Here is a 23731-nt window from a genome sequence, read left to right on the forward strand (position 1 = left end):
CTGATTCCTGAGATGGTGGGATTGTCACTTAAGGAGAGACTAAGTCAGTTAAGATTATATTCTTTAGAGTTTAAAAGAGAGGGGATCTCGTAGAAACGTATTAAATTCTACCAGGATTAGACAGGGTAGATTTAGAAAAAATGTTCTGATGGTGGGAGAGCCCAGAATTAGGGTTTATAGTTTGAGGATAAGGGACTTTTAGGACTGAGGTGAGGAGAAATGTCTTCACCCAGAGAGTGGTGAATCTGTGGAATTCACTATCACAAAAAGTAGTTGAGGCCAAAATGTTTAATTTCAAGAAGGAGTTAGATAGGTGGGATGGCCTCCCCCCCCCCCCCCCCCTATTTCTAATTTTTAATGTGTTTCTATGTATGTTTAAAAAAGTGAAAATGTTTTGTACCTGTTGCTCTTTTATCTTTATTAATATTAACCACAAGATGCGAGTATGTTGCGTGTATTGGACAAATGACCACACACCAGTATATTCAATAATTGTTTATTATTAAACATAGGATTGGTTCTATACTTAATAATCTACACGCTACTACACATTAAACTATACCTAACAGCTTAAATGACCTTTCAAGTGACCAGCTCTGTGCAGGTTAGATAAGGCCTTTATCTGGTCCCCACATGTGGCAGCTGGAAGTTGTCAGGTGCGTCTGGGCTGCGGCTCGTCCTTCTGGTAGCGATCGCGGATCCTTGAACTTGGCTGGTCGATATGCTGCAGTTGGTGGGGCAGAGGCCGGTCCCAAAAGAAGCAGAATGTTGGTTGCGCAGTTCTTCTTATCCTCCGCTCTTTTGGGCGGTCCCAACTCGGGTACCAATGGATCGATAGGGTTTCGATCACCCTAATAGCTGGGCGGGTCCTGATTATTATTGTCCAAGGCACGTATGCACTTCCAAATAAGGTGACAAGGCGCCCCCAAGTCTGTTGCTACCGTTATGTTTCAATCTGAGTCCCATTGTCCTGGGGAGATCGGTGATTGACCTTTAGCAGGTGCAAGTTTCTGCATAGGTCTGCTTTCCTTTGCACAATACACACAAGCTGTGTATCGTCTGGGTCCCAACCTGACCAGAATTCCCATTATCCTTTGTGGGCGGCCATTTTAGATGGCCACATACCAATGCAAGCCTTTGTATGACAAGATAAATTTAAGTTCTTCACAAATTCCACTGAAAGGAATATGGGCAGCTGATGTTTGGGAACACCACCATCTGGAAATTCCCCTCCAAGCTTCACGCCATCCTGACTTGGAAATATATTGCCATTCCTTCACGTCACTGCATCAAATTCTCGGCACCCTCTCCATAACAGCACTGTGGGAGTACCTACACCACATAGCTGCAGCAGTTCAAGAAGGCAGCTCACCTATCCCCTGTCACGCAGTGAGGAATAGGAAACAAATGCTGACTTTGCAAGCGACGCCCACATCCAATAAATGTGTTTTTTTTTAAATATCAGGGTCACCCATGTTCAGTGACCAACATCTCCAGCTCTGGCAACGCTTTGATTTAAAAATTTTCTTCTTCGTTTTCAAATTAATTGAATGGACTTTTAAAGCCAATTTGAAAGTAATTAATTTAGTGTGATTCTGCAGTAGACTTCACATTGTGAATGTGAAGGATCTTGTGTTACTGGAAAGTCGAGAAACAATTTAAGCAAGTGAATCCACAGAAAGCATGCAGCCCAGATCAGCGGAAATGTGCTCCTCAGTTGACATTTCCTTTTTCTTATCTTTCAGAAATTATTTGACATGCATACTGTTCCTTGTTGTTGGAAATATACTGCCATTGTCCCATTTGCTAAGAAGCTGTGACCTCCTGCGTTTTGATTACTGACCAGTTGCTCTCGCATCGATAGACATGAAGTGTTTTGCGTGCATTGTGTCAAAACTTTTATACCCTCTTGTTCCATAAATTGATCAGTTCCAGTTTACCTATCAACCTCCTAAATCAATGGATGATGCTGTTTTGACCTTTGTTCATCTGATACAAAGGCACATTGATACATGAAGCAACTATGCTCACATTGTCTTTTGCTTATTTCTCTTCAGCCTTTAATTCCATTCAAGCTTAATAAATGGAAAACTTGATGTCAATCTCACACTCCCACTTTAATCAGTGTTTTAACAGGGTGCCAGTTTTTGGCATTTACCAGTGCCCATATTAACAAACCATGGATGATCTCCGGGTTATGTACTGTCACCTTTACTTTTGATCCTCTGCATGAATGATTGTCCATCAGAGTATAAGGGCATATTGATCCTGAAAATGCTGATAATACGGACTTCTGGGTTGGCATAAGGAATAATGAAGGAAACTATAGGAACTCCGTGGAGAAGCTCATAAAATGGTGCAATAACAATTTTCTTAAACTGAACAAGGACAAGTCAAAATAATGAGACATGGAGTTGAAAAAGCCAATTAATTATATTGTTCCTGAGAAGGCGATTCATGGTTTGTCATTCAAATAGTTAGTAATTCAATATCTAGGTGTCAAAGTAGATGATAATTTGAATTACAGTGTATAGATGTGATGGCTATGGAACATAAACAATTATCGTAATTCCCAAAATGAAAATCCCTTTGAATAGATCCTACAGTCCTGAAGCTGTTCTGTGGTTGAGAGTGCTGTCCTTTTTTGATGTTCCTTCTAGTACTGTTGTCTCAGGAAAACAGACTCTTTCAGGGTACAGAGACTATACAACCAGACCGGAAGAGTGTTTGGAGAGCAGATCTTGACAAATTCTGCTCTAAGAACTTTTATGTAAGTGGAGTGGCATGAACAATAAGGATTACGCCTTGTCTCGGTATTCTCATTGGATTCATTCAAGGAAAATCCCTCCGATGCAGAACAAATTGGGCCTGAACTCGTTTGAGCCCTTTTCTGTAAAATCTTCAACAGGAGTTTGATGTTTGGATGAGGATATGCACTCGGGGTAGGACTTGCTAATTATTTCAGTGCATTTGAATAGATTTCATACATATTTTAATTAAATTTAAATTGCTGTGATATGGTAATCATCTTTTTTTTAATATTGTGTTATGGCATGGCAGGTGATAAGTGGCAGGTTGCCCAAATCCCAAAGCGAAACTTGAATCAGTTGCCATAATGATTTGCAATTTCTGTACTATGACGAGTTATCTGATGTAAATAGCAAGCCAATTATGATGATTTTATATATAAAGTTAAACATATTAAAATAAAGAAAAAAGAAAATAACATTTTAAACTCAATACCTTCACACAATTAACAGTACTTCACAAACATTTCCTAAAAGAGTTTGACTCCAGTAAACTCGGAGCTAAACTTGCTTTTGATGATAATAGGCCTCAAAAGATTTCCTACTTCATAGGAAATTCCAGTAACATCATCGCAGAATGCATTCTGCTCTCTGAGAGAAAACTGGTGTCAGCAGGTCTGGCTTCAATACACACTTTTGTTCGATATCTCAGTCACACACACACCAACAATCTTCTCTGTTCCCTTAAGTCTGTTTTTCCCGGCAGCACGGTGGCGCAGTGGATTAGCCCTGCTGCCTCACGACGCTGAGGTCCCAGGTTCGATCCCGGCTCTGGGTCACTGTCCGTGTGGAGTTTGCACATTCTCCCCGTGTTTGCGTGGGTTTCTCCCTCACAACCCAAAGATGTGCAGGGTAGGTAGAGTGATCACGCTAAATTGCCCCTTAATTGGAAAAGAATGAATTGGATACACTAAATTTTTTTAAAAAGAAAAAAAAGTCTGTTTTTCCCTAGATCTTGCACTGCATTGTTTCTACACTATTGTTTCTATAATCCTTTAGAAGTTCCTTTTTCCCAGAATTGATCAATCCCTTTTTTTAAAAAAACTTCATGGTTACTATATTTTTAAAAGTAAACTTACACTATTTTAGCTCTTCCAGTTGCAATCTTCCAATTGTATGTGTTACTTTTGAAATACAACAACCAACTTTAAACCACTTACTTTATTTGCCTTATGTAAATTCCTTTCGCACTCTTCTGGCTCTCTGCTTATTACCATTTCAAATGCCTTGCCTTCACTTCTGCTTTATTGATGTTTGACCATTGCAGGCTATTGTCTCCAATTCAATTAAACCAGTCACACCCATCAAGCAGATTTCCTAGTGTGTGGCAATGTGACAATTATGTTACAAAAAGAAATATTAAGACTCATTTCCTCACGTTATTATTCATTTAAATATGCGCCATGTGCCCAAAATGAATTTCCGTAAATTAAAGTGAAATTCAATTGAATTGAAATCCTTCCATGGCCTCAGTACACAGCACCACCCTTCTTTCATGGGCATGGCCCCCCTCGGGCCCTGACCCGTGGCAATGCCAGTCTTGCATCTGGGCACCCTTGCACTGGCCCCCAGTGCAAGGAGAATCGGCCCACGGCCATCACCGCGGCAAACGTGCCGGCGCAAATGGTGGCGATTCTCTGCACCTTGGAGAATCGCGCACCGGCATCAGGACGTCGTGGCCTGGTTGCTCCCATTCTCCGGCCCGGGCTCGGTGAATCGGAAGGGGAAAATAAGAGTGGGAGAGTAAGCTTTCAGGGAACATAAGTGACTGTAAAAGGTTCTGTAAGTATGTGATGAAGACAAACATCCCTTGCAGTCAGAGACAGGGAAATTTATAATGGGGAGCAAAGAAATGGCTGATAAACTAAATACATACTTCGGTCTGTCTTCACAAAGGAGGACGCAAATAACATACCAGAAATGTTGGGGAACACAGGGTTTAGTGAGAGGGAGGAACTGAAGGAAATCTGTATTAGTAGGGAAATTGATGGGATTGAAGGCCTCACGGTAGCATGGTGGTTAGCATCAATGCTTCACAGCTCCAGTGGTCCCAGGTTCGATTCCCGGCTGGGTCACTGTCTGTGTGGAGTCTGCACGTCCTCCCCGTTTGTGCGTGGGTTTCCTCCGGGTGCTCCGGTTTCCTCCCACAGTCCAAAGATGTGCGGGTTAGGTGGATTGGCCATGATAAATTGCCCGTAGTGTAAGGTTAATGGGGGGATTGTTGGGTTACCGGGTATACGGGTTACGTGGGTTTAAGTAGGGTGATCATTGCTCGGCACAACATCGAGGGCCGAAGGGCCTGTTCTGTGCTGTACTGTTCTATGTTCTATGTAAATAGATGATAATCTACATCCTACAGTATTTATTTATTTATTTATTTTTAAAATAATTTTTATTGAAATTTTTACAAAATATAAACAGCTTAACTCTATTAACAAAACAACCGCGGTAACACCCCAAGAACAATTCCCACCCAACTTCAAAAGCAACTACAAACAAAAGAAAAAAAAACAAAAGAACACCCAACAACAAAAGGGAAAGAGATAACACCCGCCACATCCCACAGATCCATGTACACAGTTCTCCCTCCCCCCGATCCAAACCCTCCCTCCCTCCCTCCCCCGGGTTGCTGCTGCTGCCGGCCTATTCCCCTACCGTTCCGCCAGGAAGTCCTGGAAAGGCTGCCACCGCCTAAAAAACCCTTGTACTGATCCCCTCAGGGCAAATTTCACCTTTTCCAATTTGATGAACTCCGCCATATCATTGATCCAGGCCTCCACACTTGGGGGCCTCGCATCCTTCCACTGAAGAAGAATCCTCCGCCGGGCTACTAGGGACGCAAAGGCCAGAACACCAGCCTCTTTCGCCTCCTGCACTCCCGGCTCCACTGCAACCCCAAAAATTGCGAGTCCCCAGCCTGGCTTGACCCTGGATCCCACCACCCTCGACACCGTCCTTGCTACCCCCTTCCAAAACTCCCCCAGCGCTGGGCACGCCCAAAACATATGGGCATGGTTCGCTGGGCTCCCCGAGCACCTAGCACACCTGTCTTCGCCCCCGAAAAACCTACTCATCCTCGTCCCAGTCATGTGGGCCCTATGCAGCACCTTGAACTGTATGAGGCTAAGCCTCGCACAGGAAGAGGAGGAATTCACTCTCTCCAGGGCATCCGCCCACGTCCCCTCCTAAATCTCCTCACACAGCTCCTCTTCCCATTTCTCCTTCAGTTCCTCCACCGAGGCCTCGTCTACCTCCTGCATTACCCGGTATGTGTCCGAAATCCTCCCTCCTCCAACCCACACCCCCGAGAGCACCCTGTCCCGCACCCCACGTGGGGGCAGCAAGGGGAAATCCTCCACCTGCCGCCTGGAAAACGCCCTCACTTGCATGTACCTAAACATGTTCCCCGGGGGGAGCCCAAACTTCCCCTCTAACTCCCCCAAGCACGCGAACCTCCCCTCCACAAACAGGTCCCTCAACCTCCTAACCCCTGCCCTGTGGCAGCCCAGGAATATCCTACAGTATTTAAAGAAGTGGCCCGAGAAATGGAAGAATTGCTTATCATCTTCCAAGATTATGTAGACCCTGGAACAGTACCTATAGATTAAAGTAGATAGTTACGGGCAGCACGTAGCACAGTGGTTAGCACTGTTGCTTCACAGCTCCATGGTCCCAGGTTTGAGTCCCGGCTTGGATCACTGTGTTGAATCTGCACGTTCTCCCAGTGTCTGAGTGGGTTTCCTCCGGGTGCTCTGGTTTCCTCCCACAAGTCCTGAAAGACTTGCTATTAGGTCATTTGGACATTCTGAATTCTCTCTGTGAACCCGAACAGGCCCTGGATTGTGGTGACAGTAACTTTTCACAGTAACTTCATTGCAGTGTTAATGTAAGCCTACTTATAACAATAAAGATTATTAAATTAATGTAACCCCATTATTTAAAAAGGGAGGTAGGGAGAAAGCAGGGAATGATAGACCAGTCAGCCTGACGTCGGTAGTGACAAAAATGCTAGAGTCCATTATAGAAAATTTAATAGCAGAGCATTTGAGAAATAGTGACAGGATCGGAGAGTCGGCGTGGATTCACAAAAGGGAAATAATGTTTGACAAATCTACTGCAATTCTTTGAGGATGTGACGAGTGAAGTTGATGAGGGGGAGCCAGTGGATGTGGCTAATTTGGACATTCAGAAGGCTTTCGAGAAAGTCCAATATAAGAGGTTAGCATGTAAAATTAAAACCAGTGGGATTGGCCATAATGTATTGAGATGGATAGAAACAGGGAAATTTATAATGGGGAACAAAGTGTAGGAATAAACAGTTTTTTTCCCGACTGGCAGGAGTGACTAGTGAGGCATTGCAGGGACTGGTGCTAGGACCCCAGCTGTTCACAATGTATATGAATGATTTATAATTCGCGAGGGAACTAAATGTAATATCTACAAATTTGCAGATGATACAAAGCTGGGTGGGAGGGTGAGCTGTGAGGAAGACACCGAGATGCTTCAGTGTGATTTTGACAAGTTGAGTGAATGGGCAAATTCATGGCGGATGTAATATAATGTGGATAAATGGGAGGTTATCCAGTTTGGTAGCAAAACAGGAAGGCAGATTATTATCTGAATGGCTTTTGATTGTGAGGGGAATGTGTAATCAAATCTGGGTGTTCTCGTATACCAGTCGCTGAAAGTAAGCATGTAGGTGCAGCATGCGGTATAGAAAACAAATGTTACGCTGGATTTCATAGCAAGCGGATTCGAGTGCAGGGGCAGGGATGTCGTGCTGCAATTATACAGGACCTTTTGTGAGACCACACCTGGAATATTGTGTGCAGTTTTGGTCTCCTTATCTGAGAAACAATACTCTTGCTATAGAGGGAGTTCTTTCAGAAGGTTTACCAGCCTGATTCTTGGGATGGTGGGACTGATTGAGTTGGTTAGGATTATATTCACTGGAGTTTAGAAGAATGAGGGGAAATCTCGTAGAAATCTATAAAATTCTAACAGGTAGACACAGGAAGGTTGTTCCTGATGGCGGGGGAGTCCAGAACCAGGAGTCAGTCTAAGGATATGGGTAAACAGTTTGGAAATGAGATGAGGAGAAATTTCTTCACCCAGCGGGTGGTGAGCCTGAAAGGAGTTGAATAGCTCTTGGGACAGAAGGGGTCAAAGGATATGAGGGAAAGCGGGAACAGGTGACAGTAACTTCATTGCAATGTTAATGTAAACCTATGTTTGACAATAAAGATTATAAAATAATAAGTTGGATGACCATTGCCAGGCACTTGTGTGTTGGAAGGAATTACAGCAGCTCTAGCACAAACCTTCCAGATATTGCTGAATGTTGGAGAGGTACTTGGGGACTGGAGTGCGATCTACCCGAATGGGGACAGAGTCCAGTTGCACGAGAATGACCGTGTTTCCCAGCGCTCAAACCACAGAGAAACACCCCGCTATTTAAGGCTAATCTGGGTAGATTGAAGGCCTGGGTGGGGAACTCCACAACGAGGCAGCACTTAGCCCCACTGCTTGGCATAACTCCTCAGTGTAGCAAGAGATCAGGACCCATTTTCAAATCTCCCAAATTGCCCTAGCCCCACTCACTACATGAATTGACAAGCTGCAGCCGCATATACTCACACTCCCCCACTCCCCCACACACACACCATCCAAGCCCCCCCCCCCCCCCCCCCCCATCCAAGCCTACAAGATGGCAGTGAGGAGAGCAGCATCGGGGTTTACCGATACCGAGCTGGAGACCCTCTTGGACGCAGTGGAGAAGAGGTGGGTGACCCTGTACCTCGGCCTGGGAAGAGGGCTGCCGGTTGCTGCCGTTCGCTGTTGCCTGGGCGCAGGTGACAGAGGCCATGAGTGGCATTGGCAACTCTGTCCAGACAGCCCCCCTCCCCTGCCCGAGCACCGATGAGGAGTTCAGCTCTGACACCAGCCCTCTGCCTGGGACCCAGGTCGCATGCAGGGATCACCTAGGTGGACGGTGGACAGTGCTATGGTGGGTCGGAGTCAGACATCGTCATACGATGCGGAGCACCAGAACTCATCGCAAAGTGGATTGCCATCATTCTCCATCCCATGGACCAGGCCTGGTGTTACTGCCAACCCAGGGCCCCCATCCTGTGGTGCGGCAGCTATGTATCGCAGAGGGAGTTGCAGGTGGGGGGTGGCTGGAGGGGTGGTTCCCCAAATACAGGGTTGGGATGCGGTGTCCGTGCCCCTGATCCGAGCGGCTCGTGCAGGTTGACCCTGGAGCACACGTTGTGTGGCCTCCCATGCCTGCCTGGGTCCCATGTCTTGCCCATCCTCCGCCTCCCCACATCCTCCTCGTCAGATAAGGCCTGCCATTCTTCCTCCTCCTCCAAGACATCGCCCCTCTGCTGTGCAATGTTGTCGAGGACACAGCAGGCCACCACGATGCGGACGACCCTCTCAGCATCATATTGGAGGGCCCCTCCAGAGAGGTCCAGGCACCTGAACTGCATCTTCAGGAGGCCGAAGCACCGCTCGATCACACCCCAGGTCGCTGCATGGGTGTCATTGTCGCAGGTTTCTGTGTCAGCGTGTGGCCTCCAGATAGGTGTCATCAGCCACGACCACAGTGGGTAACCCCGGTCACCCAGGAGCCAACCCCTCAGCCGGGGGGGGGGCGTCTCGAACATGTCAGAAATCGCCGAGTGTGCCAGGGTGAAGGGTTCATTGCCCGGGTATTGGGCACAGAAATGTATTATGTGCAGCTGATGGTCACATATCAGCTGCACATTCATTGAGTTTTCACCCAGTCTGCGTTTGGTCTCTCCGATTTAGAGGAGACCACGTTGGGAGCAGCGAATGCAATAGACCAGATTGAAAGAGGGGCAAGTGAAACCTGCTTAACCTGAATGAGTGTTTTGGGCCTGGGATGTTAAGCATAGAAGAGGTAAAGGGGCAGGTGTTACGTCTTCTGCGATTGCATGGGTAGGTGCCATGGGTGCTGGGAGAGGTGTTGGGTATGGTGGAGGAGTGAACTAGATTATCTCGGATGGAACGGTCTCTGCGGAATGCTGACCGAGGGAGTGAAGAGAAGATGTGTTTGGTGGTGGCAAACTGATGCTGAAGCTGGCGAAAATGGCAGAGGATTATGCTTTGCATACAGAGGTTGGTGGGGTGAAATGTGAGAACGAGGGGGACTATCCTCGTTCTGGTAGGGAGAGAGGGTAGTAGCGCAGGAGATGGACCACACACTGTTGAGGGCCCTGTCAATAACTGTAGGTGAGAAATCACGGTTGAGGAAGAAGGAACACGTTTTTGAAGCACCACTTTGGAAAGTGGCATCATCGGAACAAATGCGACGGAGACGAAGGAGCTGAGAGAAAGGGATGGAGTCCTTACAGGGTGTAGGGTGCGAAGAGCTGTAGTCCAGATGGTTCTGGGTGTCAGTGGGCTTGTAATGGATAATAGTAGATAGTCTATTGCTGGTAATGGAGACAGCAAGGTCAAAGAAGAGAAGGGAGGTGTCTGAGATGGACCAGGTGAAAGTGATGGAGGGGTGGAAACTGGAAGCGAAATTGATGAATTTTTCAGGTCCGGACGAAAGCATGAAGCAGCAGCAAAATAGTCATCAATGAACCGGTAAAGGAGTTGTGGGAGGGGACCCGGGGAGGCCTGGTACAAGGAATATTCCACATTCTCCATAAAAAGGCAAGGGTAGCTAGGACCCATGCGGGTACCCATTGCTGCACCTCTGATTTGGAGAAAGTGGGATGGAGAAGTTGTTGAGAGATAGAACGAGTTCAGCCAGGCGGAGGAGAGTGGTGGTGGATGGGAATTGTCCAGGCTTCTTTTCGAGAAAGAAGCAAAGAGCTCTCAGGCCATCCTGGTGTGGGATGGAGGTGTAAAGAGATTACACAACCATGGTGAATAGGAGGTGGTTAGGGCCTGCGAACTGGGAGCTGTCAATATGACGCAGGGCATCAGAGGAATGCCGGATGTAGGTGGGAAGGGCTTTGCTGAGCACCTTCGGTCTGTGCGCATTAAGGACCCTGACCTTCTCGTTGCTTGCCATTTTAATACACGACCCTGCTCCCATGGCCACATGTCTGTCCTTGGCCTGCTGCAATGTTCCAGTGAAGCTCAACGCAAACTGGAGGAACAGCATCTCATATTCCGGTCAGGCACGCTACAGCCTTCCGGTCTCAACATCGAATTCAACAACTTCAGATGATTAGCTCGACCCCACCTCAACCCCTTTGTTTTCATTCCATTTCATTTTAACTGTCTTTTATCTTTTATTTCTTTTTATATATATATATATATATCCTTCCCCCTCCCCCCCCCCCCCCCCCCCCCCCCCCCTTGTCACAACTTACCCTCTGATGTTAGTTTCTCTGCTGTTTGGTCTTTCACACCTTTTGTTCTCTCTGGGGATTGCCATAAGCACTCTTTTCTCTTGGTTCCTGTGGCTATTAGTACTCATTTCCCTTGGCTTCTGTGGCTCTGACTCATCTTTATTCCCTCACCCCACAGTATAAATATCTCCCACTTTCTATGTCTTCTAGCTTTGACAAAGGGTCAGCTGGACTCGCAACGTTAACTCTTTTCTCTCCTTACAGACACTGCCAGACCTGCTGAGATTTTTCAGCATTTTCTCTTTTGGTTTCAGATTCCAGCATCCGCAGTAATTTTCTTTTATCTGCCATGTTTCCAGTTGCCGAGCTGACCCTTCTTGCTTGACGGCGAACCTTCATTCGCTCTCTTTTCACAGTGGATTTCTTTCGGTTCTCCCCCCCCCCCCCCCCCCCCCCCCCCCCCCCCCCCTCTTCCTCATGTCTTTCTGCACTTATTTCTCAAAAAATTGCCCCTGAGACTGGGCATTAAATTCCAAAAATCAAGCCTCGAGCATGAGCCATCCGATGTGCGACTTCCTCCTACATACCGCCACCAGAAGTCCCTTGCCATTCTAACTTGATTTATTTTCTTTGTGGGGTTTGATTGGTGCAACTACACCGAGATTTGTGTACACTTCCACTTGCCATGGTACAAAATAGAGATTGCAGTTGTTAAAAGGATATGAAGCGAGCAACCAGAATGAAAGAATTGGCTTGTGAGGAGTAAATTGGACATTTTCGCACTGGGAAAGACCTGATTTGATTGCTAATTTTTTGAATATTAAAAGGGGACTGAATAGTGTAGGCCATGATGAGCTTTTTCACCTTGTTCAGGATGCTAAAAGCCGTTGACATAGGGAAGCATGTGAAAGAGGGTACATTTAAAACCATGGAAATTTATCACAATTAATGGTAAATTTGTGGATCAGACTGCCTAGAAAATTATCAAGATTATTTTATTCAAATGCAAATTAGATTTCTTTTGGAATGTAACCTTTTTGGATACGGTATGAGTAATTTGAGACAAGACATGTGAGAGTGGGATACTTGGGAAGAACAGGTGACCTGGGAGCAATGCGTCCCAAAGTTCTCCACCATTGACGATTTTCTCACCTTATGTAGATTAATTAATAGAGAATGTTAATAACTCCACTATCATATTATCGTGCAACTTCCTGAACGGGAAAAGATGAACTAGTTTGGACCTTGGGTCTTTTTTCATCTAGCTGTTCTGATGTTCATGTACTCTATCAGCTGTATTCAACTGTTGTAACATTTAGCTGCAGTTGTGTGCTTAGAAGCATTTAAGACTTCATTAACCTCCAAAGCTTTCTCTTATGTAATATTACGTTTGATATTTGCTACAGATAAACATGGAAATGCTAGAGAGGTTTTAACAAATGTAAAATTACTTTTGGATTTTTATGCACATCAAGGTGAGGAACTTTATACTGGGAATGCATATTCAGTGTCAGCCTCTGCTATTTCCAAGTCAGACATCACGTGTGAGAGACAGAGTAAAACTCCATTTGCTCTGTTGTAATGCTGTTCGAACTTTAAAGGAGCATTCCTTTACTAGTGACATTTTCTATTTCCAAAGCAGGAACCTCTGATTGATTGTCAAAATAGAGGCAGTTTTGTGCTTTCGTCCAACATGGACTGGGTTGATACTGCCCAAGAACAATTTACATGGGACCCTCAGCATGAAACGCCAGAAGAGGCTTTTAACATTTAATCCAGAATATGATTCACACCCAGCTCCTAGAGTTTAACCATCTGTACAAATGCATTTTGTTAATTATAATATTTTGCAGTTGCAGCAGTTTTTGAGCATCAGATTTATCTGAGTATTAACCAACAATTAATCAACAAAGTAGTGTCCTATGTGTTGTGTTTTTAATTTTTAAAATTCTGACCTAACATTCGACAATTGTTCCATGTTACCCTTTAAATTTGATTAGATTTTGTTCAATATTCTGTGATTTAAAAATATATTTCAGTCCTTGTAGTTATACAATGTTATAATAAAAACAGTTGCATTTGCAATTTTGTTTCCTGCCATGGGTCAAGTGGCCTCTTTTAATAAAAGCTTATCTACTCGACCAAATATTAAGATATTCATACAGTTGTAGTCCTGGTGAATAAAAGTTGTAAATGCGAACAAACAGAGGTGGTAGAAGTTTTGCTTCAAAGAGCATCCTGACAGAATGAACGTGCCATTATTCTGCCGGAAAAGATCACTTTTTAAAATACAGTCTCGGAATCAGTGAATGATGCACTACATTTGTGCACTTTAGACTTTCAAGTTAAAATTCTTGGGATTTGTGTGCGCAAAACTCTTTTAAACAGAAAGTGCCACCCATTCACCTCTATTTCTAAGCAAAGATTAAAGATTTTGTCTCTGAGCAATATTCCAATATGTACCTGTTGCTTTCTAAAATAGCACAGTCCTGTAATGTTAATTTTTAAAACCTGGAATGGTTAAATTAAATTGACTGTCACAGTGGGAATGGTAGTTTGCAGGAATCGATTTATGTCCTTACTTCATACTGCTGTATTGGGCTGAATTTAAAAAATATATAAATTTAGAGTACCCAATTCATTTTTCCAATTAAGGGGCAATTTAGCGTGGCCAATCCACCTAGCTTGCACATCTTTGGGTAGTGGGGGTGAAACCCACACAAACACGGGGAGAATGTGCAAACTCCACATGGACAGTGACCCAGAGCCAGGATCAAACCTGGGACCTCGGCGCCGTGAGGCAGCAGGGCTAACCCACTGTGCCACCATGCTGCCCTGTATTGGGCTGAAATTTGAGAATCTGGGTGCTAAATCTGCCAATAGCAAACGCCAATGGCTTGGTAAAATGGCCCTCAATAGAGCCAGTGCATATTCAAATTGATAGTCTGTCATGCGTCATACAACTTGACCAATTCCGTTCCCGCTATTGATAACTTTCCCCAACAGTGGGACATGGGCAGGCAGTTGATTCAATGTTGCTCCCCACAATTTTACTGGCACCCTTCTGAACCTTGGGTTGTAAGGAAACATCCAACCTCAGGAACCTCCTGTGCGTGTCAAACTCTCATACAGTATTAGATGTGTCTGGGCAGGACATAGTATGGCTTGTGCTAAATTTTCAACATATCTTAGATGAGTCTTAAATGCTGCATAAATTTAATTCATTTAGAACTCGATGGCTATCAATCCGATCTTTCTAGGTAAACCGGTTCAAGTCCCAGAGATGAAAAAAAAATGTCTATCTAAATGTCATTGTGGCACTGCAGAAAAAAACTGCTCATGTAGTTTTGTAAAAACAAATTCCTAAGAATAGACAAATGACCCATAAAAACTACAAAAGATTTGCTCCACTTAAAGCTGCATCAACAAAAATATTGATGTAAACTAGTGTCCTTAAGATATTTATTGATGGAATAATATTTAATACTATTTTGATTGATTTTCTTTATTGTAAATAAATCAAGTTTAACTACGTAATTAAAATACTGTTTTAATCCGTCACTTTTATTTTAGTTAAGTTCCTTTGATGATCAAATACTCAACACAGGATACAGGCAAATATGTGGAATCTCTATCTTCATTATGTAATGCAGCTTGTTATTTGATCACAATCTGTATTAAATGAATGTAAAATCTTGTACGTTTATATAACTTTGATTTTAGCTTTTAATTTATTATCTGCCCCCCATTTTCTCTTTAGTGATTTCCATTTTTTCACGAGCCCATTCGGATCGGAATATTTATCCATTTTCTGGAGTCCTTTTTGTCCATGTCTTGGAGAGAGAGTACTTTAAAGGGGAATTTCCTCCCCCCTCAATGAAACTTGGTAAGTGACACTCTGCTAATCCAGCTCACTTACTCTGTGCTCACAGTAGACTTATTTAAACCTTCTTTAACGTGGGTGTTGTTTGCTTGACATATTGTTGATGCAGAGTACATATTTTTGCCAGTATTGCAAGTTAGTTTTGCACGGGGGTGGGGGGTGGTGGCATAGTGGTATTGTCACTGGACTAGTAAAGTAGAGACCCAGAGTAATGCTCTGGCGTCTCAGGTTCAAATCCTGCCAGTGCAGATGGTGAAATTTGAATTCAATAAAAATCTGGAATTAAAAAAGTCTAATCATGACCATGAAATCATCTGGTTCATGCCGTAAAGGGAAAGAAATCTGCCATCCTTACCTGGCCTGGCTTATGTGTGACTCCAGACCCAGAGCAACGTGGTTGACGCTTAATTGCAAGGTCCCCGGCTTGGGTCACTGTCTGTGCGGAGTTTACACGTTCTCCCCCTGTCGGTGTGCATTTCCTCCGGATGCTCCGATTTCCTCCCACAGTCCAAAGATGTGCACTCTCAGTGGATTGGCCATGCTAAATTACCCTTATTGTCCATAAAAGGATGGGTGGGCTTATGCAGGATGCCCTTTCCAAGGGCTGGTGCAGACTTGATGGGCCGAATGGCTTCCTTCTGCACTGTAAATTCTATGATGAACGAATAAAAAAAACAGTTCTTTGCAGGAGAATATTTTCAGGAGATTGCAAAACGAGTCTTAGTTGCATAAATAGAGTATTAAGCTTTTGCAGATGCTAACCATGGGGCAGGAAGTTACATTTTTTGGTCATGGTTAAACTTTGTTTGTATTGGGGCGACACGGTGGCGCAGTGGTTACCTATGGCGCTGAGGAACCATGTTCGATCCCAGCCCTGGGTCACTGTTTGTGTGGACTTTGCACAGTCTCCCTGTGTCCGCGTGGGTTTCACCCCACAACCCAAAGATGTGCAGGTTAGGTGGATTGGCCAAGCTAAATTGCCCCTTAATTGGGGAAAAAAAAAATTTGGTACTCTAAATTTAAAAAAAAAAATTTGTATTGTATGATGGTAAGCAATTTACTTTTAATATTACCTTTTTTTCGTTTGTTTTCTATAATCTCTTGACAGCTTCACAGCTCAATTAAATAGACCAGTTTGACGGCAATTAAAATCATGCACTTATTTGTATTGCAAAAGCCCATTAAAAGTGTCCTGAATAATGTGTAGGATGCTCCCAAAGTGAAAAAATATTCTATAAGTACTATTAAAGAACACAGAGTACAAGAAATAGATGTAGGAGTAAGTTACAAGGCCCCTCAAGCCTGCCCCACCATTCACTATGATCATGGCTGATCTAAGTGAGCCTCATCTCCTTTTCTGTGCCATTTCCCCATAATAATAATCTTTATTGTCACAAGTAGGCTTACATTAACACTGCAGTGAAGTTACTGTGAAAATCCCCTAGGCACTACATTTCGGCGCCTGTTCGGGTACACAGAGGGAGAATTCAGAATGCCCAAATTGCCTAACAGCACGTCTTTCAGGACTTGTGGGAGGAAACTGGAGCACCCGGAGGAACCCATATCCCTCTGTTGAACGATCTATCAAATATTTATCCACCTCCACTTTAAATACTTCTAACGATCCAGCCTCCACCACCCTCCGGGACAGATAATTGCAGAGATTCACCACCCTCTGCAAGACGAAATTACTACGCATCTCAGTTTTAAATGACCGGCCCTTTATCTTGTAGCTATATCCCCGGTTCGAGACTCACCCACTAGTGAAAACATCTCACCATCTACCCTGTCAAGCCTCTCAGAATCGTATATTTTTAAATAAGGCCATCCCTCACTCTTCTAAACTCCAAGGAACACAGACCCAGACTATTTAGCTCATGTATTTACTTTGTTTGGCCCTTTGTTCCGCACTGTAACCAATCACTGAAAACAAAATGAAAATTAAAATCGCTTATTGTCACAAGTAGGCTTCAATGAAGTTACTGTGAAAAGCCCCTAGTCGCCACATTCCGGCGCCTGTTCGGGGAGGCTGGTACAGGAATTGAACCTGTAGGGCAGCAGGGTAGCATGGTGGTTAGCATAAATGCTTCACAGCTCCAGGGTCCCAGGTTCGATTCCCGGCTGGGTCACTGTCTGTGTGGAGTCTGCACGTCCTCCCCCTGTGTGCGTGGGTTTCCTCCGGGTGCTCCGGTTTCCTCCCACAGTCCAAAGATGTGCGGGTTAGGTGGATTGGCCATGCTAAATTGCCCGTAGTGTCCTAATAAAAAGTAAGGTTAAGGGGGGGGGTTGTTGGGTTACGGGTATAGGGTGGATACGTAGGTTTGAGTGGGGTGATCATGGCTCGGCACAACATTGAGGGCCGAAGGGCCTGTTCTGTGCTGTACTGTTCTATGTTCTATGTTCTATGAACCGTGCTGCTGGCCTGCCTTGGTCTGCTTTAAAAGCCAGCGATTTAGCCCAGTGTGCTAAACCAGCCCCTGTTTGTCGATGTACTATTTGTCAATGTACTCTGTCGATTATTATTTTTTTTGTTTACTATGTACGTACGGTGTACGTTCCCTGGCCGCAGAAAAATACGTTTCACTGTACTTTGGTACATGTGACAAAAAATCAAATCAAGAAGTCTCTTTATAGGACATCCCTGTCATCCCAGGAATTAACCTGGTGAATCTCCTTTGGACTACCTCCAATGTTATTCTGTTCTTTTTTTAGGTAAGGGGACCAAAACTGTACGCAGTATTCCAGGTGAGGCCACACCAACTCCCTGTACAATTGCAACAAAACCTCTCTGTTTTTAAATTCCAACCCCTTTGTAATAAAGGCCAAAATGGCGTTTGCCTTCTTATTCGCTTGTTGCACCTGTCCGCCAGCTTTTTATGGTTCAAGCACTAGATTACCTAGATCCCTCTGAACGTCACTCACGTGCAGTCTCTCTGTCTCCGCTATCATTCAGCAAAATACATATTTTTAATTGTAGAATATTTCATTGTTTACAGTGGGGCTTTTTGGTTATGGTACCCAACAACATGGAATATTTGATTAGCACAATCTGTCCTGGATGAGTGTAAAATCCAGTAAGATTATATACCCTGAATTTTAGCTATTGTTTGTAATTTATTGTGCCCACCCACTTCCAATGTTCCCAATTTCTCTCCAGTTTTTCAAGAGTCCATTCGGATCAGAATTTTCATCCTTCACAATTTTTTTTCTCCTTAAACAGGAATTGTAAAAATAGGCTACATAAATTCAGGAATCTCTGGTGCAATCCCTCATTCGCCCATCTCAAAGCAAATTTCACCTTTTCCAAGGGCAGACACTGACATGGCTCCTCATCCATCAGTTCTGGAGAAAGCTCCCTTCGGCGAGGAACGTCCAGCAGCCACTGGCATCGATCCGGACGTCGCCCCACCCAAGGTACGGCAGGGGTGCAGGGAGACACTTTTGGACAGAAGTGGTTGCACATCAAGGCACGCACCTCCATTCCCTGTAGTTCCTGCACTCCCCGTTCTGCGCTCACTCAGGACAATACTATCTGAATGGCCTGTTGAAAAGTCAATGTTGGCTCGGCTGACAACTTACTCTGGGTGGCCGCGTTGTTAATACCACAAACCAAACAGTCGCGTAACATCTCTGACAAAGTCTGACCATAGTCACAGTACTCCGCAATCTCTCATAGCCTGGATAGAAACTCTGCAAGGGATTCTCCTGGGGTCCTCTCAGCAGTATTAAACCGGTTACACTGGACTATCGTGGATGGGATTGGGTTAAAATGTTGCCCCACTAAGGTCACAAGTTCATCAAACGTCTTGGTGTCCAGCACAGCTGGGTACATAAGGCTCCTAATCACCACAAACGTATGCAGGCCACAGGCGGTGAGCAAAATGGGCACCAGGCACTCATTTTCAGTGATGTTGTTTGCCCGGAAATAGTAACACATCCATTGTGTGTACTGGTTCCAGCTTTCCAGCGTAGCATCAAAGACTTCCAAACGTCCATAAAGAGGCATGGTATAACAGAAAACAACTTCCAACCTGTATCCAACAAAAATCCAGGGAGGTGGCTTCAGCAGCATAGACAGCTACCCTCGTCGCTAGTTTTGAGGGCCACAAAGAATCCAGCACAAGTTTGTCGAATACAGAGAAATAACTTTATTTAAATAGCAGTCCTTTGCTGCTCACTCCTCTCTAGCTGGTGCCATAATGGCCACCTCTATTCATGCAGGGACTCTGCTAATGATTTCTCCACCCCCTCATTGGGGAAGCTCATACTCCCTAAAGATTGTGGGATTGCCATTAGTCCCCAGGCAGGTTATAACGGTGTTCAAAATATTTTCCATTTTTGCTTTAATTTATACTTGTATGAATGTTGATATTTTGTATTTTGGGTTACATAGAACATAGATCAGTACAGCACAGAACAGGCCCTTCGGCCCTCGATGTTGTGCCGAGCAACGATCACCCTACTCAAACCCACGTATCCACCCTATACCCGTAACCCAACAACCCCCCTCTTAACCTTACTTTTTAGGACACTACGGGCAGTTTATCATGGCCAATCCACCTAACCCGCACATCTTTGGACTGTGGGAGGAAACCGGAGCACCCGGAGGAAACCCACGCACACACGGGGAGGACGTGCAGACTCCGCACAGACAGTGACCCAGCCGGGAATCGAACCTGGGACCCTGGAGCTGTGAAGCATTTATGCTAACCACCATGCTACCGTGCTGCCCTTTAGTTGCATCTATCTAAATGTTTTTTTTTAACATGAATGTCCATGCCGCTATTGGAACTGCTGGCTGCTGTTCCACCTTTCAAAATCATTAGCATTTAAAAAGCTCCTTTTTCTTAAAGTTTCTGGCCATTGGGTGATGAACTGTGACCATGTCAATTTTGAGCTCATCGAGGAGCAAAACATACTATTTATTTTTACTTATTTCAAATGACCATTCTTTAAGTTGGTTCTGTAGTCTGGGCTCGCACGGCAGCATAGTGGTTAGCACGGTAGCATAGTGGTTAACTATGGTTTGATTCCCGGCTTGGGTTACTGTCTGTGCGGAGTCTGCATGGAGTCTGTACGTTTTCCCCGTGTCTGTGTGGGTTTTCTCCGGGTGCTCCAGTTTCCTCCCACAAGTCCCGAAAGACGTGCTTGTTAGGTGAATTGGGAATTCTGAATTCTCCCTCTATGTACCCGAACAGGTGCCGGAGTGTGGCAACTAGGGGATTTTCACAGTAACTTCATTGCAGTATTAATGTAAGCCTACTTGTGACAATAAAGATTATTATTATTATTATTATTTGTTGAAGTAGGGCCAGTTCTGGATTTACTCCTCACTGAGGCAAGAAATGAACAAAGATCGTGGAGGGAAGATTAAAGACCAGATTTGTGCTTGACCATCCCTGGTGCTATCAAGCAGATGATACAGATAACATTTGCAGAAAGGAAGCATGTTAAATAATTCAGATCCTTTATATTGAAAAATTAACTGAAAATTCTGGTCTTAGAATTATATTCAGTTTAAACCAAATGGCTTGCTTATTAGAACCATAGAATTCTTGCCATGCAGAAAGAAGGCATTCGGCACATCAAGTCTGCACCGACACTCTGAAAGGGCACCCAACTTAGGTCCACTCCCCCGCTCTATCCCCATAACTCCAAAACCCCACCTAATCTGAACATCTTTAGACACTAAGGGGCAATTTAGCATGGCCAATCCGCCTAACCTGCACATCTTTGGACTGTGGAAGGAAACCGGTGCACGCGGAGGAAACCTACGCAGACACGGGGAGAACGTGCAGACTCCGCATAGACATTAACCCAAGGCCAGAATTGAACTCTGGTCCCTGGCACTGTGAGGCAGCCGTGCTAACCACTGTGCCACTGCACCGCCCAATGTAGCACTAAAACGTACAGACCAGGAACATTCCAACTTTATCCAAAATGTTTGTAGATGTCAGCTTGGTCTCATTGGGCTAAGGGAAGTGAAGAAATCACCAACAGTGCCTGCTAGAAGATGCACGTATGTGGGCTTTCAAAAAGGACAGAATAAATTTTGCAGTAATGTCTCCACTGTTGAATAGCCTGCTAAAACTCACTGTCACAGGTTGAACATGACAAATAGTCATTTAGGTGAGCATGAATCGATATTTTCAAAGAAAGGGAGGAAGGAAAGATAGAAAATGAAAGTAAACAATATTTTTTTGAGTGGTTATTCTCTCTTCAATTTAACAAAAGGCATTTTTAAATTGTTAATTTCTGCCCACCGCTCTGAAGCGTTGACTCCCTGTTCGAAGGCAATCCCATGCGTGCCAGTCACCAAGCAGTACCTCATTAAAGTATCCATTCTTGTCTGAACCCTGACAGTTAATGTTGCAACATTTTACTTGACTGTGGGGATCACACCCAACCACGAACCTGTTTTACCCAATACACACAGCACATCTCAGAAGACGTTACTGGCAAACAAGTAGCGCGGACTCTGAAAAAGCTTTCCGTCATTCCTTCTGGACTTAAGGCTATATGTAGTTTCCTTCTACCACCTTGACTGTGATCAGTTAACTTGGGACAGACTACGTCTAATGCTCTCCTGATCTGTGTAACTGAGGTACGCACACAAACATCAGGAGAGCTCATTTACAGTGTGATTGTCTAATTGACTTATTATAAATATTCAGTACACCAGTAATTATATTTGAACTTAAATGCAAATTTCACAAGGGTGGCAGGGTGGTGCAATAGTTAGCATTGCTGTCTCAGGGCGCTGAGGGCCAGGGTTCGAAAGTGGCTCTGGGTCACTGTCCATGTGGAGTTTGCACATTCTCCCTGTGTTTGTGTGGGTCTCACCCCCACAACCCAAAGATGTTCAGGCGAGGTGGATTGGCCCAAGTAAATTGCCCCTTAATTTGATTGGGGGGGGGGGGGGGGGGGGGGGGGAGATTCTTAGTTTACCCAGGAGAGCTTTTTGAGCCACCATGTAGAAAATCCAACAAGAGACCTAATTTTAGGGAATGAAGCCGGGCAGGTGGTAGAAGTGTCGGTGGGGTAGCATTTTAGTAATAATGACCATAACTTGGTTAGATTTAAGATAGGTATGGAAAAGATTATAAGGATTCTGAATTGGGGAAAGCCGATTTTAATAGAATAACAGGGTCTGTCTAAGGCGGACTGGGAGGAGCTACCATTAGGAAAGTCCACACCACAGTAGTGGGACTCTTTCAAAAAGGAAACGGGGAGAGTATTAGGCTAACATGTTCCTGTAAAGATAAAGGGTGGGCTCAAAAGTCTAGAGAGCCCCCAATGTCAAGGAAAATACAGGATTGGATGAGGAAGGGAGGCTTATGGCAGATACAGGGGGCTCAAAACAATGCATACCCAGGAAGAGTGTTGAAAGTTCTTAAAAAGGAAATTAGGAGTGCAAAGAGGAGGCATGAAAAAATAGTGGTGGGTAAAATAAAGCAAAATTCCAAGGTGTTTTATAAATGTATTAAGGGCAAGAAGGAGAGCTGAGATTGAGATTTCCCATGAGGGACCAAAGTGACAACCTGTTTGTGGAGCAAAAGATGTAGGTGAGGTATTAAATGTATATATTGCATCTGTTTTCACTGTGGAGAAGGATGATGGAGGTATAGAAAGCATGGAGAGGAACTGTGATATGATTGGACAGAGTAGCATTGAGAGGAAGGAGGTGCTAGCAGTTTTAGTGGGCTTAAAAGTGGATAAATCCTAGGTCCAGACGAGATTTATCCTCAGTTCCTGGGACTCTGATAATTTTCAAATCCTCTCTGACCACAAGACAGGTGCCGGAGGACAACAAATCTATTATTATTCAAGAAGGGAAGAACTGGGTAATTACAGACCAGTAAGTCTAGCATGAGTAGTAGGAACATTATTGGAAAAGATTCTGAGGGAAAAAATTAATTTCCACTTGGAAAGACAAGGATTAATCAAGGATAGTCAGCATGGCTTTGTCAGCGGGACATCTTGTCTGACAAATTTGATTCACTTTCTCGAGGAGGTGACTGGGCATGCAGATGAGGGCATTTTGACTACTTGGACTTCAGTAAGGCTTTTGACAAAGTCCCACGTGGAAGACTGATCAAGAAGAGTCCATGGGACCCAGGGCATTTTGACAAATTGGATCCAAAATTGGCATAGTGAAAAGAGGCAGAGGGTAATGGTCGGAGGTTGTTTTTGTGACTGGAAGCCTGTGTCCAGTGGTGTACCGTAGAGGTAGGTGCTGGGTCCCTTGCTGCTTGTAGTGTACGTTAATGATCTAGACATGAATGTGGAATGTATGATCAGTAAGTCTACAGGTGACACGAAAATTGGTGGTGTGGTAAATAGTGAAGAGGAAAGCCTGAGATTACAGGACAATATAGATGGGCTGGTTAAATGGCAGTACAGTGGCAAATGGAATTTGGAAAGTCTGAGCTGTTGGAGGACTAACACGACAAGGGAATACACAATGAATCGTAGGACCCTAGGATGTACAGACGATCAGAGCGACCTTGGGCTGCATGTCCTGAATACAGCTGGGTAGGTTAATAAGGTGGTTAAGAAGGCATATGGGATATTTAACTTCATTAGCCAAGACATAGAATGCAAGAGCAGGGAGGTTATGATGGAGCTGTATAAAATGCTCATTCGGCCACAGCTAGAGTACTATGTGCTGTTCTGGTCGCCACACTATGGGAAAGATGTGATTG

General features: G+C 44.5%; 1 protein-coding gene across 3 annotated transcripts in view; it reads left to right on the forward strand.

The window, feature by feature from the left end:
* Positions 1 to 23731, forward strand: part of sgce (sarcoglycan, epsilon) — an 85973-nt gene that overhangs the window by 16759 nt on the left and 45483 nt on the right. For all 3 annotated transcript variants that reach the window (XM_038797557.1, XM_038797556.1, XM_038797558.1), the window contains exon 2: positions 14904 to 15029. In XM_038797557.1, the coding sequence (XP_038653485.1) occupies positions 14904 to 15029 (126 nt within the window). The remainder of the gene's footprint in view (positions 1 to 14903; positions 15030 to 23731) is intronic.

The sequence above is a fragment of the Scyliorhinus canicula genome, chromosome 5 (genome assembly GCF_902713615.1).
Source record: "Scyliorhinus canicula chromosome 5, sScyCan1.1, whole genome shotgun sequence".
NCBI lineage: Eukaryota > Metazoa > Chordata > Chondrichthyes > Carcharhiniformes > Scyliorhinidae > Scyliorhinus > Scyliorhinus canicula.